At 37.7% G+C, this 22,213-nt stretch overlaps 3 protein-coding genes across 6 annotated transcripts; 1 reads left to right on the forward strand and 2 right to left on the reverse strand.

The window, feature by feature from the left end:
* Nucleotides 1–338: 338 nt before the first annotated feature.
* LOC137954037 (sodium/proton antiporter 1) lies at nucleotides 339–15,315 on the forward strand. 3 transcript variants are annotated; one of them, XM_068801623.1, is made up of 11 exons: nucleotides 339–507; nucleotides 631–759; nucleotides 2,235–2,411; nucleotides 2,561–2,689; nucleotides 3,244–3,420; nucleotides 4,509–4,615; nucleotides 6,582–6,702; nucleotides 13,231–13,292; nucleotides 13,394–13,696; nucleotides 14,354–14,648; nucleotides 14,745–15,315. In XM_068801623.1, the coding sequence occupies exons 1-11, from the start codon at nucleotides 505–507 to the stop codon at nucleotides 14,865–14,867; spliced, it is 1,626 nt and encodes a 541-aa protein (XP_068657724.1). In that variant the 5' UTR covers nucleotides 339–504; the 3' UTR covers nucleotides 14,868–15,315. The 3 variants fall into 3 exon arrangements, with proteins under 3 accessions (XP_068657724.1, XP_068657722.1, XP_068657723.1); XM_068801621.1 differs by having other exon boundaries at nucleotides 339–759; XM_068801622.1 differs by lacking the exon at nucleotides 13,231–13,292 and having other exon boundaries at nucleotides 339–759; nucleotides 13,410–13,696.
* Nucleotides 15,316–15,596: 281 nt separating this feature from the next.
* LOC137954036 (D-3-phosphoglycerate dehydrogenase 3, chloroplastic-like) lies at nucleotides 15,597–19,317 on the reverse strand. Its single transcript, XM_068801620.1, has 5 exons — nucleotides 18,749–19,317; nucleotides 17,382–17,758; nucleotides 17,157–17,267; nucleotides 16,941–17,036; nucleotides 15,597–16,451 (listed from the first exon to the last, which is right to left on the reverse strand). The coding sequence occupies exons 1-5, from the start codon at nucleotides 19,266–19,268 to the stop codon at nucleotides 15,780–15,782; spliced, it is 1,776 nt and encodes a 591-aa protein (XP_068657721.1). The 5' UTR covers nucleotides 19,269–19,317; the 3' UTR covers nucleotides 15,597–15,779.
* On the reverse strand, nucleotides 19,299–20,721 carry LOC137954038 (probable carbohydrate esterase At4g34215). 2 transcript variants are annotated; one of them, XM_068801625.1, is made up of 3 exons: nucleotides 20,063–20,721; nucleotides 19,813–19,962; nucleotides 19,299–19,394 (listed from the first exon to the last, which is right to left on the reverse strand). In XM_068801625.1, exons 1-3 carry the CDS (start codon nucleotides 20,642–20,644, stop codon nucleotides 19,368–19,370), a joined length of 759 nt encoding a protein of 252 aa, XP_068657726.1. In that variant the 5' UTR covers nucleotides 20,645–20,721; the 3' UTR covers nucleotides 19,299–19,367. The 2 variants fall into 2 exon arrangements, with proteins under 2 accessions (XP_068657726.1, XP_068657725.1); XM_068801624.1 differs by lacking the exon at nucleotides 19,299–19,394 and having other exon boundaries at nucleotides 19,717–19,962.
* Nucleotides 20,722–22,213: the final 1,492 nt, after the last annotated feature.

The raw sequence follows: 22,213 nt of genomic DNA on the forward strand, positions 1-22,213 counted from the left end.
AATATAATAAATAATATATTATTATGTTTAAATTAGTGCAATTTACATAGTTATTTTCACATAAATGACTAAATATGATATTTTAATTTCAATTAAAAGACAATTAATAACAATTAATAATTTTTAAAATTATTATAGTAGCACTTTAAAACTTGTATTTTTTTAAAAAAATTAAAAAAAAATAGGTTCGGCTTTCAAGGATCGAGGGTCGGTTCAGGTTTCGGTAAAACCCAGCCCGTGCTCACGCTATCCCCCGGCGTTTCTCTGCCCGCTGGCAGCGACACTTAATCCTTAATATCCAGAAAACAGAAACATTTCTGTAGTGATCCGTATTTTCTTAATATCCAGTGGATAGTGATCGGTATTTTCTTGATTTTGTCCTGCAATTTTCTTGTGAAACCCCTCTGAGCTCCGACTTAAATCCATATTCCAGTATCCGGTACGGATATCTCTTTGCCCCCCTGCACAAGAAAAACCACAGGCACTTTTTTTTCCAGACAAAAAATGGTGACAACTTCATTCCCTTATCGCATCTCCAATTTCCAATGTCGCCTTGGTTGCAGACACTGGTCTTCTTCATTTTCTGCTTCTCCATCTTTAAGCGTCACATGTCCTCCCTCTTCGCAACAGCTGGCGTCGTCCTACAATCTCCACAAATGGCGGCGAAAGTTGGTGCTTGCGAGAGCCGAAGAGAAAGCCAAGAGCTCTGCGTCCATGCAACCCAGTTCCGATGTAAATGATACCGTTAAGTTCAACGAGGTTGTTCTCGCTTGGACATTTCTCTCTTTGCTGTGGTTGAATTGATTCCTATTTGCTTATGTATAAATTTATATGAATCGGAATGAATTCTGAAGTCCCAGGGTTCCTCGTCATTGAGTTATAGGCTCAAGCCCTTCGTCAAGAAATAGTGAAACAACAGCAGCGCCCTGGGAGAGTGAAGTGGCTTGTTTGTCTGATAAATCACACTCTTTAGTTAATCAGTTTTTACTCTCTTACCCTATTTTTACTGCCTTGCCACTTGATGGAGAAACTCCAATTCTCTGGAATCGGGAAAGACTTATTCCAGTCCCTTATCTTCAAGTTGGAGGTTGGCATTTACGGTTTAGTATGATCAGAGAATATCCTTCAAAGTCCATTTACGCTCGGCAATTTTTAACCTTTTCATGAAAAAGATGGCTCTGAGCTCAACCAAAGAGTGATTTCCTTTGAAGTGGCTTAGTCATTAATGCGGTTGATTTGAGATTGTGAGAGTTGTACTCATCAGAGCGGTGGAGTGATCAAAAGAGATCAAAGCATAGCAGGAGTACATCATGATCTCTGGAAACTAAGGACATTAACTGTCAATAGATTCAATCAGACATTGGGTGTTAACCTCACCGTTCACATAGATATACTCCCTATTAGGTGGACACCATCTTGTTCTACTACAAAAAATGACGGAGGTGGATGTTGGTGCTCATTAAAATACCTGGCTGTTTTTTTCAAAAGTGCTCATATAAATGAGAAGAAAAGGAAGGATATGGGAAGAAGCAGCATGTCCTGTACCAGAAAAAGTAGGTTAGGCAGCAATGATGTTACAATACTTGACCCCAGGATTAAAAGTTTGGTGTTAGAGTCAGTAGAACACAGGAGAGGGCAAAGAGTAAAGTCATTGGAGAAGAAGACATACAATTGAAACATAGAGGATTAGCGAGCAACCATGCCTGTCCAGCCCTTCCATTCTCTTTAAATAATCCTCTGACAAAGTTAATTGGAATCTACTTTACACTAAATAAAATAACTCATACTCAAAATTACTAATCCAAATCAAACTAAATAATTAATCTCAAAGAGGGAACTCCTACCCGAATGTTCTTACTTCATCATTAAAAGGACATCGAAACTAGGAAGCTCCCAAGCAAGAGGGTACAGCCTCTTTTTACTGTTTTGACTCCCACTCAAATCCCTACTAAAAGACATGGGAAGAAGCAGCATGTCCTGTATCAAAAAAGTAGCAGCACTGATCACATTGCTAAAGTTGTTGTGTTATGTAAACAGCTGCCTGTCTGTCATCCAGTGGCATTGTTGCATGCTTTACTAAGTCATGTCCTACACTTTTCTTTTGGTTTATAAGCTTGTTTTAATTTGGAACCGGTTACAGAATTCATAAGTTGAATTTTATATATTATGAATAATTTTTGGTGGTTGACCATTTCATACTCACTGTGTACTTGTTACTGTTGGCATTGCATTAGGAACTGATATCAAGACCTGGTACATGTGATCCCTTATGTTCAGTTGATGAAATGAGCTCACAGGATTTTGAAGCTAACTACCAGCCCAAAACTGATTTATTAAAGGTTCTCACTATCCTTGCTGCAACTACCATGGGAGCTGTGGCCATTAATCATTCTTGGGTAGCTGCCAATCAGGTGGGCAAGGCTTTCCTTCATAGATTATTTTAATACCAAACTATTTATCGACTATATATTCTCTGAGTGGACCTATTTGTTACCCTCATCCATATGCAGATATGCAACAAACATTAAAGTCGTTTGATTGGAAGTATCTTCTGGTACAGGATATTGCAATGGCTTTGGTTTTCGCTTTAGGATATGCTGGAATAATTTTTGAAGAATCGTTGGCATTCAACAAAAGTGGAGTTGGACTGTTGATGGCTGTTTCTTTGTGGGTCATTCGAAGTATTGGAGTATGATTCATCTATTTTTTTTATTTTTATGTTCATCTATGAATAAATAAGGAAACACGATCTGTTAGAAGTGTTGGGTCTCAAGGTTTTTTAGTTCTTATTAAATAATGAAAAACATAAAATTTACCAGTATTCACATTCAGTTTGTAAATCTGACAAGCAAGACTTGTGAAAAAAGTTTTAACACTTTTAACTTTCTGCCTCTAAAGAATTTTCCCAAGTCATGTGTCTCTGAGTTCATCATTCTCAATCTTTTAAATAAGTGTGGTCATTGAGGGCAATGCTTAAACTATAATTACACACAAGTATGTCCAGACTCGGGCATTTTATATTATATTATATTTTTATTTTTAAACCATGTTAAAATGCCTGTTAAAGGCAATGCTGATTCTTGACATACATAGATTTCTTTGTAAATATCTGAACAATACCTTTTTCTGTTGTTTTCTTTTCCAACATTTTCTCTCATCTGTTATTTATTACATCTTGTTATTTTGCTCTTAGCTTGCTGATAACATTTTCTAACATTTTTTTATGTTGTTCATCTGTGCCAGGCTCCTTCAACTGATATAGCCGTGAGTGAATTAACTCATGCTTCTGCTGAGGTTAGCGAAATAGTGTTTTTCTTGCTTGGTGCTATGACCATAGTAGAGATAGTTGATGCTCACCAAGGTTTTAAGCTGGTCACTGACAACATAAGAACTCGGAATCCACAGACTCTACTGTGGGTGGTGGGTAATCTATTTCTTAATTATTTTTCAGTTTTAGTCAGACAAATAAAAATCATGTTTTTTCTGCTCTGTTACATTCATATTGTCTATACCTGTTTATAAACCCTTTTGCTTCATAGAATGTAAGTGGATTATATTATAAACAAAGAGAAAAGAGAGAGTTATATGGAGAAATTCAGCAGACCTCTAATTTAAATTGCAACAAGACCAGCAACAATTGATTGTTATTCAACAAAAATTTTAGATTCATCATGTCTCTTGGATAAGGATCTGCTTACTATTTTAGCTATATGGGCCATTTGAACTTCAACTTGGCAGATTGGGGTTTTATTGATCCTCCCAACAAACAGTTAGTACTCTAATGTTACTCTGGTCTCTCTCTTCCTCTTTTATTTACAAGCATTTCCTTCTCTTTCCTTTTCTTTTCTTTTTCTTTTTCCCCTCATGTTTTCACTCTTGTTATTCTTTTGCTTCGTCTTCATACATTAATTTGCATTGCTCTTGTGTTTTTTCTTATGTTTCTTTATGTCAGGAAGTGTTATTGAAATAGTTCTGTGGAAACAGGAATAGTCTAAGTCTATGGAACAGGATAGTGGTGCAAAAAGGGATCTGAAACCCTTCTCTGTTAACTGCTCTAGATGCTTAATACCAATTAGATCTTTCTGCCACTATTTTTTTGGAAAAATATTTTACTTATTTCCTCTCCATTCATGCTTTATGTCAAATTCAGCTGATTTTCTTTCATTTACAAATATTGATAGCTGAATCAATCAATTAAATTCCGTTTCTGTAACTATTCAAGTTCCTCAAACAGTGAAAGAATTGGGGTACCCACTCGTAATTCAGGTGTGTGTCCAAGTACTAAATAGTTAAAAGAAGAATTTTTTTATCAATCATAAGATGATATCACCCATCTCTTCTTAATTTTCGGGAGGAAGCTTATCCTATCTTGGATTACTTGCTGTATCTTGGATCCTTGCTTCATGACTTGTCTGCTGTTTTCTGCTTGTTCTCAGTAATTAGTTTCTTCTTTGCACATATTTTAGAAATTGCATATGGTTTGACCCATGGAGTTGGATAATTCACAGGTTGGTTTTGTGACCTTCTTCCTCAGTTCTATCCTGGACAACTTAACATCCACAATTGTCATGGTGTCTTTGCTGCGGAAGCTAGTACGTCCCTCTGAATACAGGAAGTATGTTTCTCATTAATTCTTTTCATTTTTCCTTTTTCTTGTTAATGGATTTAAAAAATTATTAATTTTCTATAAAAACAATCTATTAAAAAAATATTTAAAATATTCTTAATTTCAAATGTATTTTGTATTTTCTTTTCTCATACCTTGATAGCCATAATTCAAGTATCAGTTTATCAGTTTACTGACATTTCCATACTTCATTCTGGTTTGAGGAGTCTATTTTGTGATGTAATCAATCATCGAAATCTTCGGAGCCCCACCCAGCTATCTTAGGTCTATGTCATCACAGAAGGGAAGGTGATTAGAAGATGGCTGAAAGTCCTAGGAACTTGTAGAGTTCCATTTTGTACAAAGAAGTGAACATAATGATCACTGGTTGGTCAGCCGGACTCAGCCCTTGGTACGATGGTTTTTCAATGTATGTTGATGCAAGGTCTTGGATTCATATCTCACTGTAAGCAGAATCAACAGATCTAAACAAAAAGTAGGAATGTAAAAGAAGAAAAAAATTGAGGAATACCTAAAATCTTGTAGCCTAGTGGTGGCTCCAATTAGGGATGTTCAAAATATTTAATTTATTCATAATTTTTAAGAATCTCTTAAAAACCAATTTTTAAAGATAATAGAGACTTACAAATGCGTTCAGAGACCAAAATGACTTGTACATTTCTCCGTATTGCAACTTTTCTATATCTCTAATATAGGAACATTACTTGCTCCAGAATTCCTTGCAGTTGATGGTTTCTCCATATTTGTGGACTGCCATATTGCAGTTGTCTCACATATATTTTCGGATGACCTGGCTTCTTCTTCTCTCTCTCTCTCTTCTTTCTGTGTGTATTTATCACATAATTTTACATAGTTCTTTCTGTGCCTCTTTGGGCCTGACTAATTACTTATTCTATAATCATAGTTTTGTTTCCATTGTTTCTTTGCAATCTATGTATTCTTCGTTTCTTTACTTATCTCGTCTTTTGTGTTTTTGTTTGTTGTGGGCTCTTCCCTCTCTTTGGCTTTTTGGCTTCTTTTAGTAAACTCTTTGCCATTAAAAAAAAAAAATACATTTATACATATATTTTTCCTAATTGCACTTCTAGAGTGGTCGATCCTTAATTAAAAGAGCACTTTCAGGTGATAGCTGAATAGATGCATCTATTATAAAGGAGAAGATTGGATGCGAGAACAATATTTTGTTACCCTCAGTAGTTCATAATGAATTGAAAAGTAAACAGAAATACCAAGGAAAATTTAATGAGAAATTTCTTCTTGTCCCAACATTAGTTTGGCATTTTTCAATTGGATTTTTTAGTGCAAAGAATCGTTTCTCAAAGTCTATAACTTTAGATTTGATTTCAGCTCCAAACTTGGCTGCTTTAGCTTACAACTACACACTAATACTTTGGATAAAAAAAATATTTAAAATTGTTAAACTAATGTCTGAGTAATCCAAATCAACAATAGATTTCATTAGGCAGTAACGCCTGAGTGCTTTGGCTACTTATGCTTTGGATTAAAAATATCTAAAATTGTTAAACTAATGTGTGAGTAATCCAAATCAACAATAGATTTCATTAGGCAGTAACGCCTGAGTGCTTTGGCTACTTATGCTTTGGATTAAAAATATCTAAAATTGTTAAGCTATTGTATGAGTAATCCGACACAACAACAGAGTTTTTTTATGAAAGGCCCAAGTGCTTTGGCTACTTATCAGCCTTTCCGTTTTCATTTTCAGAACTAGAACTTTGGTTTGATGAGTGCAAAATATGCAGCATAAATGTGTTGAATTGGTGAACAGAAATTTAAGAACTCAGACTTGATGCATGTATGGTTGTTACACAAAGTGCTGAATTTTTTTTGTGCCTTTCTTAGCTTGTTTCATCAATACATGTGACGGATGCATAAAAGATTATCTGGTGTGATTGCATATTGGTGCTCACTTCAGCCTGTGATTTAATTTCCATAGATTTCTGGGAGCAGTTGTCGTGATAGCAGCGAATGCTGGTGGTGCATGGACCCCAATTGGTGATGTTACCACAACAATGTTGTGGATACACGGACAGATCACCACATTGAATATAATAAAGGTTCTCTGCTTTCTCTACTCAAACTGATTTTCGAGTCATAATGTTTGGTACTGCTACTCATTATGTTCACTTTATTTGCTGATGTGCTCATCTGTTTACTTTTTCCAGAACTGATCAAAGATATGTCTAATTATGTCATCCTCTAATAGAAACTCAGAATGCAAAATATCCTTAAATTTTCAGTATTATGTGGCTATAACCAGTGAAGGATGCTCAGTTTTAATATTATCTTCACATCACAATAGCAAAAAATGTCCTATTTTAACTAGAACTTCCATATCAAATTGAAAGTGTTTGACTGTTCAGTTGTTTAGTAATCTTGTTTAGAGTTTTGTCAAGAGTTACTCTTGAAATTTTTATTTGTATATATAATCTGTAGCTTGTAATCATTAATTGTCTTCATTTTCAACAGTAATGATTATTTGTTTGTTCAACTGTAGCTTTGGTTGAAGGGAAGAGAAAAGGCTGAAAATATGATAATAAAAGCATCGCTCGTCTTAGAAAAGAAAAACAAGATATAAGCATTTTAGAAAAGAATAACAAGATATAAGCATAAGCATTGCTAAAATGTGCCAAAGAGAAGGAAAATCTTGAATTGCCAACAAATGTCTGCTGATAACTTTAAAGTTTTGAGCAGTACTTGAACTTTGTTTGTATGGGAATATAAAACTTCCTGCTTTAGTCTAAGGTTGCAAATTTGTCTACAACTACTCATTAGTCATATGATATGACCGTCAAACTTAACATGAGCACTTAAAAAAACACTTCTTTTCTAAACATATTCATCTCTGCTATGGGGATGGCTGCTTTGCTTTTTTTTGCTTAATAAAGTTTACAGATCTTTCAACCCCCCTCCACCCATCCACCAAAAAAATATTCACACATTAGCACCCCCTCTCAAGTCCGTGCTCAATAGTATAGGCTGGGAAAATGGGTCCTTTTTCATATCAGGCCCCATAAAACAAACAGATAAACATGCAGTGATGCAGAAAAAAGATACATGCAACAAATCATAAACAAAATTAGGCATGAATGAGCATTGATACTGATGCAGTACATCATAATATAGAAGATCTAGCTAAAAAATATCCAAGGACAAGATATCACCCGAAAATCACCCATGTTTATGAAAGAAGAAGTAGAAAGATGCTTAATTTAAAGAGGCTTGAATTTCTTATTTTGGGTTCAAGTTCCAAGAATAGAAAGTCCTAAATTAGAAAGTCTCTTGTGAGTTCCAATTCTTTTTTTAGATTTCTTCCTCCACATTTTATCATAATTTTCTTCTTTCTCCATATCATCAACAGTAAAGAATGTTACCCTTTTTGAACTTCCATAATCATGTACTAACAATTGCTTTTTGTTGGATTGAATTTGGTTCCATCCCAAAATGATTAGCCACTTAAGAGGCATATTGCTCAACTTTATAACCTATTAATTTTTCTCAAACTCTGTGTCAAGCAATATACTTATGAAAATTTTCAGTATATTCGTAAATAGAATTGTTACCTTGAGTGAGTTTGTTAAACCTCTCAATCATGGTTCGTCGATAAGTGAAAGAAAAAATTTGTCATTCATAAGCTCCTTCATGTGTTCCTATGTTTGAACTTCATCTTGGAAAATTTATTTTCAATTTATAGTTAGAACTTGCCACCAAGCGACTGTTTTTTCCCATAATTTTTGCTTGCAATCATGAGAACTTTGACTTCAGACCAAATTTTTTTGATTTTGAACACATTGTCAATGACATTTGTCCGATCTAGATAATCATTCTTGTCCACCATTGGATTTGGGAATCTCCACTTTAAACCAGAATCCTATTTGGTACTTTATCTTGGGACTCATTTTCAGTAAAATTATCATCATGACTTTGCTCATAAAACAACTTGATGTGAGCACTTCATTGATGATGGGTAACTTGGATAGTTGAGGACTTACTCTACTGATTCAATCTCCCACTTGAGAATTTTCAACTTTGTAAAGCTTTGAAAGTCATTGAAGTATTATGAGAAATTGCAAGAATTAGGAAAGAGAAGGAACTGAGAAAGAAAGAGAGGAAATCTATGAGAAATTGCAAGAATTAGGAAAGAGAGGGAACCGAGAAAGAAAGAGAGGAAATCATGTGAGATAGAAATGGTGCATCGAGTGGGAGAAAAAAGAAAGAATACCTCTCCCCTCGTGTAACTCTTTATTTATAATAAAATGAGTTATAAAAAAAAAAGTAATCTCCTCTGCACAAGTTGAGACCAAAACAATCTATGTATCTAGCCTTAACCACCTAGGAAAGCTAATAAGGTAGGAAATTAAACTAGGAAATAAAAAAATACACAACCTTCTAGAATTATACTTAACTGCCCTTACCATGTCACTTTTCATTCTCTCCCTCGAGTTGGAGTTTACTACTTCAGCTTGTTATATAGTTTATCAAAATAATTTTTTGTTTTGAAAAAGCTGATAAAACTCAAAATAACATAAAAAAAAATTCTGAAAAGGATGAGTTTATCAAAATAATATATATATATATATATATATATATATATATATTCATATTTAGGTCTTCAATGAAGCAATCAACTTACAAATCTTTAGTTTCCACTTGATCTTGCACGTGGCCATTTCACAAATTCTTCTTTATGCATTCTCCCCTTATTTAGATGTTTAGAAAAAGCTTGACTATGACAACAATTCTGATAAACATATCACCTCCATTCTTGGCAAATTTTAAAGGCTTTGGTTGAGTGGGAATAACTCCCACATTGAAAAGTGTAAAGAAAATAGTATTGAGTTATAAGGTTGAGCTAGTCTTAAAAGTGTTAGTCATTTTGGGGTGAAACTCGGTCCAACTCAAAAGTAGTAGCAAAGTAGGATGTGTGCATGGGCTGAGGATCAATTTGTGCTCCCCAAGTTTTGTATGTTGTGGGCTCCATTAGGTAAGTCGGAGTCTATGTGTTATATGCTCCGTTGTGAGTTTGCGCGGACTGGTATGTGTAAAAGTAAATGTGAGGGGGAATGTGGAGTAGGATTGTTTGGGAAAAAGTCCCGTAATGAAAAGTGTTAAGAAATAGTATTTGGTTATAATGTTGAATAATGAGCCTCTTAAGTGGCTAGTCATTTTGGAATGAAACTGGGCTCAATCTAATAGCTTCACTAGAAGCCAACTCCAGACATCACTATAGGCTTCACCACAATTGTAGTGTTCTGTGCTCCACAATTGTAGCTAGATGAACCTTCTTTTGGAATTTAGACAAAGAATAAAAAAGAACTCATTCCTCATTCCACGATCTTCTTTTTAATTTTTCTCAAGATTTTGGTACAATATTTAGAGAAGAGAGTAGAAACAGCAACAAGAAGAAGGGACAACCATGTTCAAGAAAAAGAAGACTGAAGACTCCCAAAAAAAACTTGCAATTATCTTCTAATATCAACGCTAGAAAGTAGCACCTTCATGCACCAATTGTAACAAAAGACTTGCAGTGTTTAGCAAACTTATACTTGCACAAACGTTATGAACAACAAACTTGACACACTCTAATGGAGAAGGAGACTCAACAACAAGCTTAAGAAGAAAATCATTAACTTAGGGAGGACCTTTAACATATGAAGAAACCAAGGACATCGCAATAGAACATGAACTTGAAACTAATAAACGAGAGACTGAGACTGACTTAAAGATTAAAAGCAGAGAAATAACTTAAACTTTTTTTTTAAGCTTTATGTTTTTCTTCCCTTTCTTCTTCTCCATCATCTTCTCTTTCTTCCTGTCAAGACACCTCCTACTTACATACCATGTGAAAAATTGCAAGAATAAAAGAGAAAAGAGAGGGAACCAAGAGAGAAAGAGAGAAATCATGTGAGAGAAAATAGGCTCAACGAGTGGGAGAATAAAAACAAGTTACAAAAAGTAGACAGGAGTCTCCTCAACAGATGTGGAGACCAAGACAACCTAATTTTCTAGCCTTGACCACTAGGTAAAGCTTGTAACATAGGAAATTAGAACTATGAAATAAAATTAGACACAACCTCCTAGAATATTACCTAACTACCCTTTAATGTCTCTTTTTACCAGTATCAAGTCAGGCTTGCTGGGCGTTTTCACTGATAACTTCTTTTGAGCTTTTTTGGAGTTTTTTACGAGTGATTGTGCCTTGATTTGCCTCAATATTTTCAGTGCAGGAACGAGAACAACAATTTCCTTGACTTAAGCACAAACTTTGATACCAATTGATGCAGCACAATGGTTTAGATTCAAAGAAAAATACAGTTGATTGCTTCCTCTAGAGTTTGGGTAACCTAGATTTCAGTTACAACTAAAAAACCACAATCTGAATTCAAGTTTGGTGGGTAAAATTTGAAAGGTAGAAAGTAGCATTTTGTGGCTATTGAGAACAAACGGATAAGAAGACACAGAGGATAAGTGCATCCAAAAGAGGACAAAAACCAGAACTTTATTCAATAAAAAAATATTGATTTGTGTTACATATGGAGGCCTTTTTTTTTGCATACAAATCAACAAAGTAGGAAACTCCTAGTTGTCCATTCTTCTCAAAAAAAAATTAAGACTAAATCTAGTTCTGCTTGCTGGAGAAAAAAAACTCAAAATAGAAACTAGTACTTGAAGAAACTTTCTAATTGAAGCTCTTGACCAGAATTATAAGTTGCTACCAAGCGATGATTCCCAAAGAAACAAGAAGTTACCTGTCATTACCTGTCCAATAAAACTTCTAATTTCAGCAAGCTTGAAACAAGAAATTGCATCTTAGAGAGGCTTTCTAATTTAGGACTTTCTATTCTTGAAACTTGAGCCCAAATATGAATTTCAGGCCTCTTTATATGGAGTTTCCCTCTTCCTTCCTTCCTTTTTAGTAATATGGGTCATTTTGGGGTAACCTCTTTTCCTTAGATATTCTTCAGCTAGATCTTTTACCTTATGACCTACTGCATCAGATAACTTGATAAATTGCTGGTTCTACTTGCTGATGTTAAGATGCCTTCAATCCTGCAGCTACTATGGGACTACTAACAAGTCTATTTGCAATTTGACTAACAGTGAGCAATCCCTGTTGTCGCATATGAAAGTGTTTTAATGGTAGTTTGTCTTATTACTTATAGAGCATTTGTTTGTTTATTTGCCAAAGGGGCATTTGTGTGACTCAATTAAGTTAATCAAACAGAAGTAGAGAGATATGTTGAACCACAATATTGAGATTTATTGTCCTCTTTCTCATTTACAGCTCTCATCTCTTTCTTCAATATTTTTTCTCCTTGTCTTTCTTCTTTTTCTGGTTCTCCTAGGGTGTGTTTGTACCAATTGGAAAGCATACATAAAAGCTGCAAATCGAAGATTTTCTGGCTGACCAAAAATTTTATTGTGTTCGTGCCAGTTTAAGAGGATAGTTAAGTTTTTTCCTCAATTCCTCTTGTCCCACGACCTATTAAAACGTTTAATAAAATCAGTTTCCTATTGCTCCAATAGGAAACAATGGAAAAAATAAACTGAGAAGGCACAAACGCAAGAGAGCCAGTCTAAGAGTACTTTTTTCGTTAGGAAAGATGGTCACAATGAAAATGATTTTCCCTATGGTGGCACGAGTAGTCCACATCTCAATCCATTTATGCTGATAAAATTAGTGTGACTATTTTTTAGTTGAAAATGAAATGGAATGGCATTCTGGTAGGAGTTATTTATTACTCGTCAATTTTTTATTTTTCATTTCCCAAACTATCTGATTGCACGTTCTTCTGAAGTGGTGGAGAATGCTGTTCTGTGTTTATAATTTAGTATACTGCTAGGCTTCATTATAGACCTCCTTGTTACTCCTGTTTTTATTTTATTATTCTGAAAAATTCAACTATTAACTGCAGATGGCATATTTTCATCTTTTTGTGAGATTTTCTTTATAAATTTGTCTTTTTTCTTTACTTCGGGTTACCTATTGCCCTGTTCTCTCTTCCAACAAGGTGGTGCTAAACTTTGGCCTTGTTATATACTTTCAATGCTAAGGAACAGTGGTAGAACCTCAAACTTTCTGGTTAGTGTCTCTTCTTAGCTATTCTATAAAGAGAGCACAAAGTGGATCTTGCTTACTAGATCTTAGCTTCACTTAATCAGGACTATCCATCTCTTTTGAGCCGGTGAAAACACAGTTGCAGCTGTTCATTTCATGAACTAAAGGTCCATAACCTGTGCCATCAAAAGAATAGGCTTCCATTCCTTTGTTGATTTTGTTGCATCTTGACAAATTAATGTAAGAATATTTCCAAGTGAATGCAATAGTGGCCTCTAACTTGTAGCTCTTCTGTAACCCGTGATGATGGTGAAGTCGTGTCATTTCACGTGTCTTGAATGTTGAGTATTCCTTTTTTTGGATTTTAATCTATTTCATTTTCTAGCATAGTGCATATTGGTACCTCTTGAAGCTCCTTAGCTTACTTTTTTGTGAATTTTGCTGCTTTTCTGGGGGTAAAATAGCTGTTGCCATTGTATGGAATGAAATGTGGAGCTTCATACATGTATCATGCTTGTCTTTGCAGGCCTTATTTATTCCTTGTGTTCTTTCTCTGGCAGTCCCATTGGCCCTCATGTCTCTTACTAGGTATCACCAATATGAATATTTACTTATTTTTGGACTCTCAAAGGTTTATACTGTACTGCAACATGACCCATTTCCAATTTTATATTTTTGTTTACATGCAGTGAAGTAAATGGGAAGGCGCAGGAATCCTCCGACGTGTTGGCTTCTGAGCAAATGGCACCACGAGGACAGCTAGTTTTTGCTGTAGGCATTGGTGCTCTGATATTTGTTCCGGTATTTAAGGCTGTAACAGGCCTTCCTCCTTTTATGGGTATGCTGCTTGGACTAGGAGTTCTTTGGATCTTGACTGATGCAATCCACTATGGGGAATCTGAGAGGCAAAGGTTGAAAGTACCGCAAGCTTTGTCTCGGATTGATACACAAGGAGCCCTTTTTTTCCTTGGGATTTTGTTGTCTGTGAGTAGGTACGTTTAGCTTTCTGCATAATTGTCCCTAGAATTTCTCTTTCTGTTTCTGTGTAAAGTTTTGATCTACAATGGATCTTTTCATCAAGAATGTTATATTTTGATTTTGATCTTAAAATTACCAGAGGCTAAGCAACAGTGGTGCATTTGTTTTTACTTGACTATGTATCAATGGCCTTATAGTATCTGCAATTTGTTTCATCTTCCTGGCCTCGGTATCCTTCTTCTGTTTCCTGTATGTGAGGGGACAAACCATTTCTGGCCTCACTTCTCTTCCTTCTTAGGGTGCTTGGCCTACATCTCCTATTAATGAAACACTCATACCAACTTCTTCTACTTTTGCCTAAACTATAAATAGTCCCCATATTTCATGACCACCTGGCCTGCGAATTGGAGGCTTTCACAAAAACTCAGTCCTACCTGCCCATGATCTTGTTCATATAAAATCAACTCCGAATCAGCTTTCCTTCTGCCTGCCAGTTTAGGAGCTTGAATGCCATATGTCAATATTAGTTTGGCTTTGACTTGTCTAATATGGTGGTTTATGTTTGCATTCAAGAAGGGCGACCTTGTCACCAAACTGAAAATGACATCAACTTTACTAATAGAACTATTTTCTTCTTTCTCAACTTGCTGAAACAATTTTTTTGTTTTTAGCCTCGAGGCTGCTGGGATTTTGAGGGAACTGGCAAATTACCTGGATGCACATATCCCAAATCCTGATTTGATTGCAAGTGCAATAGGTGTTGTATCAGCCGTTATAGACAATGTTCCATTGGTTGCAGCAGCAATTGGTATGTATGATTTAACCTCGTTCCCACCAGATTCTGAGTTTTGGCAACTGGTTTCATTTTGCGCTGGGACTGGAGGCTCTATGCTTGTTATTGGCTCTGCTGCTGGAGTTGCATTTATGGGTATGGAGAAAATTAACTTCTTTTGGTACTTTCGGAAGGTAATTCTTGTAATGCTTTCAAAATTTTGCGACAATGTTACAATCCGTAATTCTTTCTATATATTCTTGACTAGAAAATATTTTGCTGTTGTACAGGTGAGTGGATTTGCCTTTGCGGGTTATGCTGCTGGTATTGTTGCATATTTAGCAGAAAAAAATTTCCACCTGCTAGACTCACTCCCTACTTTAGCTCAGGTTCCTTTCCTTTCTGGTTCTTAGATAGTCATTTTTGCTTACATTTGCGCCTAAACTGATGGTGGCTGCTGGCTCATGTGACTATCTGTGGATTTTCATCCTCTGCAATTTTTTGGGAAGAACCATCAGTTGTTTAGATAGAAAGGTGGGTCAACGAGGTAAAACTCTACCCTGAATAGATTGTGCTACTACTGTCTCTGATAAATGAGCTTTAGGGGCTATTTGAGACATCTCCTTGATAGATGGTAGCTTCAAGGATAGAGGAACTACAGGAACAGTAGCTGTCTGGGTAAAGGATCTTTTAATAAACACTCCATAGCAATTATTCTGATGGATGTTATTCATTTGCTAGGACGGTTTCTTGGGTACGTCCATGGCTCTCTTTTTTTTTTTTTTTTTTGTTTCTCAATATTGTGCTTTCTTTTGTTAACTTGGTGTACGTTTACTGGAGAAGGAAACAGTAAAAGGGTATTTTCAATTAGTCTTCTTAGATGTTACCTTTTTTTCAAACATGGCAGGTTAGATGTTGTAATTCTCGATCAAATTTCAGGTATGATTGGACTTTAGAAATTTAGGGGTAAAAAAGGTGCTCAATTTCTCCTAGGGGCAGCTGACAACACGAAAGGACTACCAAATGGACTAAATTACTATTTCCATTATAAAAGCCGCTACTTCAAGGGAACAATCCCCAAATTCAGACATCACCTCAATCTATAGTTTTCCGTTACTGGATGGATAGAAGGGATACTCATGTAACAAAACCATCAAATAACTATTATTCACTCAACTTCATTGAAGACCAACCTCCAAAATCTTGTCTGTTACTAACTACTGCCTGCCTCAAGCCTATGGTATCAAAGAACAATACTGGGTTCTTCCCTGATGAGAGAAAAAAAGTGCAGAAAACTACAAAAATAGATGGGAGTAAAGACCACACTATAAGTTTAGGTAAACAAACTCTTCAATGGCAGGAATATCGCCAATTTTCTTGAGGGCTTCCTTACTAGGTTCGTCATCAACACCGATAGCCATTACTGCATGCTTTCGAGGGGCTATTCTCCCCACACTCATGAAGCTCACATTAACATTCTCCTCACCCAAAATACTACCTACTGTGCCAATCATACCTGGCTGGTCGACCTGTCTGCACAGGATAATACTGCCTTCTAAGCTCACGTCCACTTCAAAGGTTCCCACCTTCGTCAGGTGGGGTATTCCATCCTTCACTCTTCCCTCCACTGTGATTTCCCCTGCCTCTGAGATAGCACTAGCAAATTTAGACTCCACATTTGCAATCTGGACTTGGATGTATTCCAGTGGGTTTTCAGGGGAACCATCCAAAACTATTCGTTCCTCAGCTATTCGAAGACCTCTCTGCTTGGCAGTAAAATCAGCATTCACCAAATTAACAAACACGCTGGAGATAGGTTCAATCAAACCCTTGGTGATCATGGCTCGTAGCAGTCTTGTGTCAAGATCATCTGGGCCACGTGCAGATGCATAGGTGACTTTTACAGACTTGACGCCGCTGCCACCAGCTACCAATTGGACGGCCAATCTGCCAAGTTTCTCTGAGAGTTCAACAAAAGGTGCAAGCTCTGCTAAGACCTGCATGTATAACAAGCATACGAGATACAGAAGTTGAAAAACACACACCATGACTTCAGAAGCTAGTCAGTTAAACAGTTCAGAAGTGTTGAATTACATGGCACAAGAGGTTTGATAGGTGAAACTAACAAGGATCCTATCCTACAGAATATCCAATTTTTCTGAACCTGAAAAAGTCGGAACTGCAGCCAGGAAGACTACACTGCCCCACTAAATTCAGATGCCAACACAGTTGAAAGGATCCAAAGATGCTACTAAATATAGATATCAAGTGGTAAAAGACTTCATACTCTTTGATATAAAAAGCAGTCCAGAGCCCAAATAACACAAATTTTATGAATTATGTGCTGCTTCAGAGAGGATGAGGTAGTGAACCATGTCGACCGTTGGGTTAATGGTTTTCATCACTCGCTTGTGCGCCCCCAATTACTATACCACATCATGTTTTCAGGACCAATGCAGAAGAAACTAAATCAATTTGAAAAATACCTCTGCAGGAACCATAGGTGCATTTACTGCAGTGGCTGCAAGTTCTCCTTTCAGGGCCCCCACAACAGCTTCAGCAATTTCTATTGCCACTCCTTCCTGGAAAACAGTAAAGTGCATTACTATATTATTAGACAAAGTTTAAGCATTCTACCATTGCTAAAAACACACAGGGAAATCTATAAACCAGAACAAGAAAAAAAGAAAGATATAAAAGACCTGAGCTTCAATTGTACTGGCCCCAAGATGAGGTGTCACAGTTACGTTTTCATGCAGCACCAGTTTACTGTCTTTAGCTGGTGGTTCTTCTGTGAAGACATCAAGTGCTGCCTGCTCAACCAAATGACAAATTAGCCAATGTTTTTCCACATTTTTAATCAAGCAAAAATTGCTAAACAGAAGCATCATGAAATGATGTGTGAGGAAAAAAACTAGAGAAGAAACCTGAGCAACAATTCCTGAGTCAAGGGCTCTCACTAGAGCTTCTTCATCAATCACCCCACCTCGAGCCACATTCACAATTCTTACTCCTTTCTTCATCTTTGCAAAAGCTTCATCATTGAAAATCTTAGAGGTAGCAGCGGTGAGGGGCATATGCAAGGAGATGAAGTCAGCACGTGATATGGCTTCATCAAAGGATACAAGCTCTGCACCTATTGCACGAGCTCGCTCTGCAGGGGCATAAGGATCATGTGAAATCACATGCATGCCCAGGCCCTTGGCTCTCCGAGCAACTTCTGTTCCAACCTTTCCAAATCCCATGATAGAAACTGTTTTCCCAACCAGAGATACTCCAACATACTTGGTTCTCAGCCATTTACCTGTAATAACAACAAAGTCATGAAACTGGCAAATTGTTCTCACCATAACAGAAATATTACTTGTACCTACCAAAGCACACCAGGAGAAATAGAAAGAAAAACAAAGTTCAAGGAGAACTAAGTTCGTGTCTTCGGAGTTCTAATTCACGAAAAAGCTGCAACAAACACTAAATATCTATTAAATGAAAGCGACAACTCAAAAAAAAAAAAAACTCAAATTTTAACAGAATCAAATGGACACAGGATATCAATTACATGGCAAAACAAGACATCAGAATTACACAACTAAAAAAAAAAAAAAACTCAAATTTTAACAGAATCAAATGGACAGAGGATATCAATTACATGGAAAAACAAGACATAAGAATTACACAACCTCCTTCTCAGGTTCACATAAATCAGAAAGCGTGTTTTAGTGCCTTCAACCACAGTATGTCAGTAACCTGAGCCACAATTTTTTGCTCACTTACTGGTCCTCAAAGCAACAGAAAAATAGAGAAGAAGGACGGGAATGAAAGAGAGATAAAGGAGAAAACTCTTGAACATCTGCAATTCAATTCATGCATCAGCCAAAACCCGCCAAGTCCCCCCCAAATGTGTATTCAGAATAAGCAATAGCAGAGCATATGGAAGAAAGAAGCACGGAAATGAATTTAGAGCACAGTCAATGATCAATCTCAAACTCCTTCAGCAACACTGAAGTAGCTCTAACTTTTTGCCCTTTTTAGCATCATAAGCAAAATTAGAAAAGGAAACATCTCCTAGGAACCCTTTTTTTTTTTTTGCAACCAGAAAGCACTTCAGCATAAGTTAGGAGAAAAACAACAAAACAAGTAATCATATAAAGAAAAACCGAGGGAATAAGAATGAGAGGTTGAACATGACAACGTACAAAAAAGAAAGAAAAAAATGAACTTTTTCATATATATCGCTGAATCTAAGAGATATTTCAAAAAAAGAAAAAGCCAAACGAACCAGATCGGGACTCACCAGCTTTAAGCGACGCATCCGCCTGCGCTATGTTGCGCGCCAAGGCAGTAACAAGCGCAATGGCATGCTCGGCGGCAGCTACAGTGTTCGCAGTGGGGGCATTGACAACGAGACACCCGTGTTCGGTGGCCGCCGAGAGATCCACGTTATCGATCCCAACTCCAGCCCTACCCACGACCTTAAGCCGACCACCGGACGACTCAAACACCTCCTTCCCAACCTTGGTCCCACTACGGACGACCAGCGCATCACAGAGGGAGATCTTGGTGCACAGCTCTTCCTGGGTAAGATTATAGGAGCAATCAACATTGGCGAACTCCTTGAGCAGCTCGACCCCGGCTTGTCCGAGCTTCTCCGTCACTAGAATGGTGGGCTTAGCACCGACGGCGAGGACAACGAAAGAGGGCGAGGTGTGGGCCCGACGAGGTACAGCAAAAAAGCGGCGCGGGAGCGAGAGGCGGAGAGATTGTGTTTTCAGCGAAGCGGCCGAAAAGAGATTCGAAGGAGTAGACGCCGCCATGAGCGCGGAGAGCTGGAAAGTCGAGGTAGAGGAGACACAATACGACCTCGAGCGCAAGATTTTATATTTTATAGGAGAGAGATGATATTTCCACTCTCACTACGCCCTTTGCTGACTTGGCGCCCACTTTACGACGTCCGTACAATAAAAGAAAACCACCATTATAAATTAATAAATTAATATTTAATATTTATTTTTATAATTTAAATAAATTTGATAGGTTGCATATTTCTTATTATAAATATAAATAATATTTTGACAAAATAAAAAATAAAAGGCCTAAGGGTTTGGTGGGTGGGCCCGTTTGGAGGGTGGAGTGACTTTTATTATACGGCACAAAATTGAGAAGGCGGCTAGTGCAGAGAGGATGAAGCGGGGTGGCCGCCGGGCGGTCACCGGTGGGTGAGAAGAAAAGGCTTTCGTACAGCAAATGAAAACCCAACTTTATTATACTTTAAAATGGATCCTTTTAACCTACCCTAATAAATCAAACTACTCAAACTGCAAAATTTCCGAGGAAGGCATCAGCGATCATCTTCCCCACCTGCACTTGAGCAGAAGTCGTTAAATGCAAGTGATCTTGACCCAGCGATAGCCCTTTGGCATCAACTGTCACGACTCCGGGAAGACTGATTCCCAGTTGAGCTGCTCTCACTTTCTCCACATAGGACCCCTCTCCCGACGCAAGAGCTACCTGTGAATTTTGAATACGATAATGAATAGTAATTTATTATTTAAAAGGACCGTCAATTGATTAGGAAACTGGAAAAAGAGTCCGGGGACTACGTTCCCACCTGGATAACCGGAAGATCCTGCAAGCCGAGATCACTTCGGACGTTCCGTATGAGATCCTCCATGTGCCCCCGGTACGAATCGGCATCACCGAGCACAACCGTGTCGCTCTCCCCCTGGTACCAAAGAAGCGCCCTGATGGTCCCACCTTCTCCGAGCGCCGCCTTCGCCCTCCCCACCATACGATTATACAGATCACTCCCCCGGGCCCACCTCGCGATCTTCGTCCCTCCCACCGCGCACGGCACCAGACCCACCGAGCCTATACGTGAACCTCCGCTAAGGGTCGCGTTCGCGAATGACATTCCCGGACCCACGCCGCACGTCTTCCCGACGTCGATGTCGGCGTGGAGCGGCTCGTGGGCGGGCTCCCATTGCTGCTGGGCGCTGAACCGGAGGATGGCCGGGTTGGGTTGACATTCCGGGGGCACACTGCCGTCCCACTTCCCTCCGGCGACGCCTCCTCGTCCGGCCATGTTGCTCTGTCCGGCCAAGATGAATATGTCTTTGCCCGCGGACCCCGTCTGGGCGCGGCTGCCGACCGCCGCGAGCAGCAACGGAAGAATGACGAGAGGGATGATCATGGCTTCCGCTGCTTCACCGATAGGAGATACGACTCAATGACAAGGTTTCTTCGCTTAATGGTCATAAACTTGACGAAGAAAAGGAAAGAAGGGAGAGTTCTGCATGGAAGGTTTTCGTTCAGGGAATAAATTTAATTGGATTTGCTGGATTAACAGGTCCTGAGATTCCCACCCTCGAAGGCATCAACGAGCAACCACTGATGAGGGAGTGTGGGCGCGCTTGATTTTCGGAGAAAGGAAAACGGCAAGTTAATCTTTTGGCTTTATCGTGCAGATTAATGAAACTCTGTTAGGGCTTTCTGGGACATTATTCATCATCTTCATAATTTCAAACTTTTAAAAACTCTTTACGTGGATTTTAGTACTTATCACACTGCTTTTCCTTCGTCTTTTGGCAGTTCTTACAATTCTTGAGGTCTTCTAATCAGAAACAACCGTAAGAACCATTCTATTTTCTCCCTGGAAATTTCGGGAGTTTAAAAATAGTTAGAACCCATTCCTCACGGTAAGGGGTCTGAACAAGGAAAATATAGGAAGGATATGTTTGAAATTTATTGGGCTTCAGTCAAATCTTGACTTAAGATTCCAAGGTAAAAACAAGTATAGGGCCTTGCTATTTCCATTTTCAATTATCTCTCAAGAAATTTCTTTCCAAAAATTAATTGTTTTATATTTACACTAAAAATAAATTAACTTTTATAAAAAATTAAAATTAAGGTTAAAAATAAAAAGTAAGAGATCAAAAGAGTTTTCTTGATTTATTTTTAAAGGTAAGAGGAATAAAAATGAATTGAGAGGAAATTTTCTTGTCCTAAAAAAGGCACAAATACTAAAAAAAATTGATCAATCAAAAATTTCCCTATTACATATGTTCCTTACTGGCACATGAGTGCCAAGGAAAATTTTGGAGTTTCTTACAATCTTATGTTAAAACCCGATTGAAGCTTGAGGTTCCAACCGGACTTGATCCAAGAACCCCAGGTTCAGGTTTTGGGTTTTCACCCTGTGGGTTACTAACAAGATGGAAAAAAAACCACTGAGTTTCAAGTTGGGGACAAGACATGGATATAAAACGAGGTAGGGGTGGGTTGGGGATGGGTCAGGTTTACAGGAACAAGGTGGTAATCGATTAGGAGTAGGCACAAGTCAGGTCGAGGTTGGGTTTTCCAAAACCCGAACCTGACTCCAAACCCAAATCCTGATTAATCTTTTTATTCAAATTAAAACTTGATATTATCTCACATACCCTAAATAAAATATAGATATCCAATACAAAACCATTTGAATTGATCCTTCTTTAAAACTGTAGCTACTTAGCCCTCATGTACCTTTGGGCTTGGGTTTCATTCACCTGGTCGTGTTTGTATAGATGTTGTTGCGCCCATGTCTGTATTGCCTTGCCCCACAAAGTTGTTTTCAAATTACCATCGACTTGGGGCTACCAAAGGACTTTGGAAAAACCCACTTTGGCCATCTTATGTCGGTCTTCAACTATGTTAGTTGTGCCACATTCAATTGTGTATCACTTATGTATTCTTCTCCGTTTAGGAGGCTATTTATAATATATTA

This window comes from Aristolochia californica, unplaced genomic scaffold, assembly GCF_029961685.1.
Source record: "Aristolochia californica isolate CCGP_79_NKW_82.1479 unplaced genomic scaffold, dmAriCali1.0.hap1 SCAF_16, whole genome shotgun sequence".
NCBI classification, from domain to species: domain Eukaryota; kingdom Viridiplantae; phylum Streptophyta; class Magnoliopsida; order Piperales; family Aristolochiaceae; genus Aristolochia; species Aristolochia californica.

Excerpts from the sequence above, each read along its gene's own strand:
- LOC137954037 (XM_068801621.1), top strand. The coding sequence starts at position 505 with ATGGTGACAACTTCATTCCCTTATCGCATCTCCAATTTCCAATGTCGC. Across the intron at positions 760-2,234 it reads ATACCGTTAAGTTCAACGAG|GAACTGATATCAAGACCTGG; the intron begins GTTGTTCTCGCT and ends GCATTGCATTAG. Across the intron at positions 3,421-4,508 it reads CACAGACTCTACTGTGGGTG|GTTGGTTTTGTGACCTTCTT; the intron begins GTGGGTAATCTA and ends GATAATTCACAG.
- LOC137954036 (XM_068801620.1), bottom strand. The coding sequence starts at position 19,268 with ATGGCGGCGTCTACTCCTTCGAATCTCTTTTCGGCCGCTTCGCTGAAA. Across the intron at positions 17,268-17,381 it reads ACTCAGGAATTGTTGCTCAG|GCAGCACTTGATGTCTTCAC; the intron begins GTTTCTTCTCTA and ends TTGGTTGAGCAG. Across the intron at positions 17,037-17,156 it reads CCAGTACAATTGAAGCTCAG|GAAGGAGTGGCAATAGAAAT; the intron begins GTCTTTTATATC and ends ACTGTTTTCCAG.
- LOC137954038 (XM_068801624.1), bottom strand. The coding sequence starts at position 20,644 with ATGATCATCCCTCTCGTCATTCTTCCGTTGCTGCTCGCGGCGGTCGGC. Across the intron at positions 19,963-20,062 it reads AGGATCTTCCGGTTATCCAG|GTAGCTCTTGCGTCGGGAGA; the intron begins GTGGGAACGTAG and ends CAAAATTCACAG.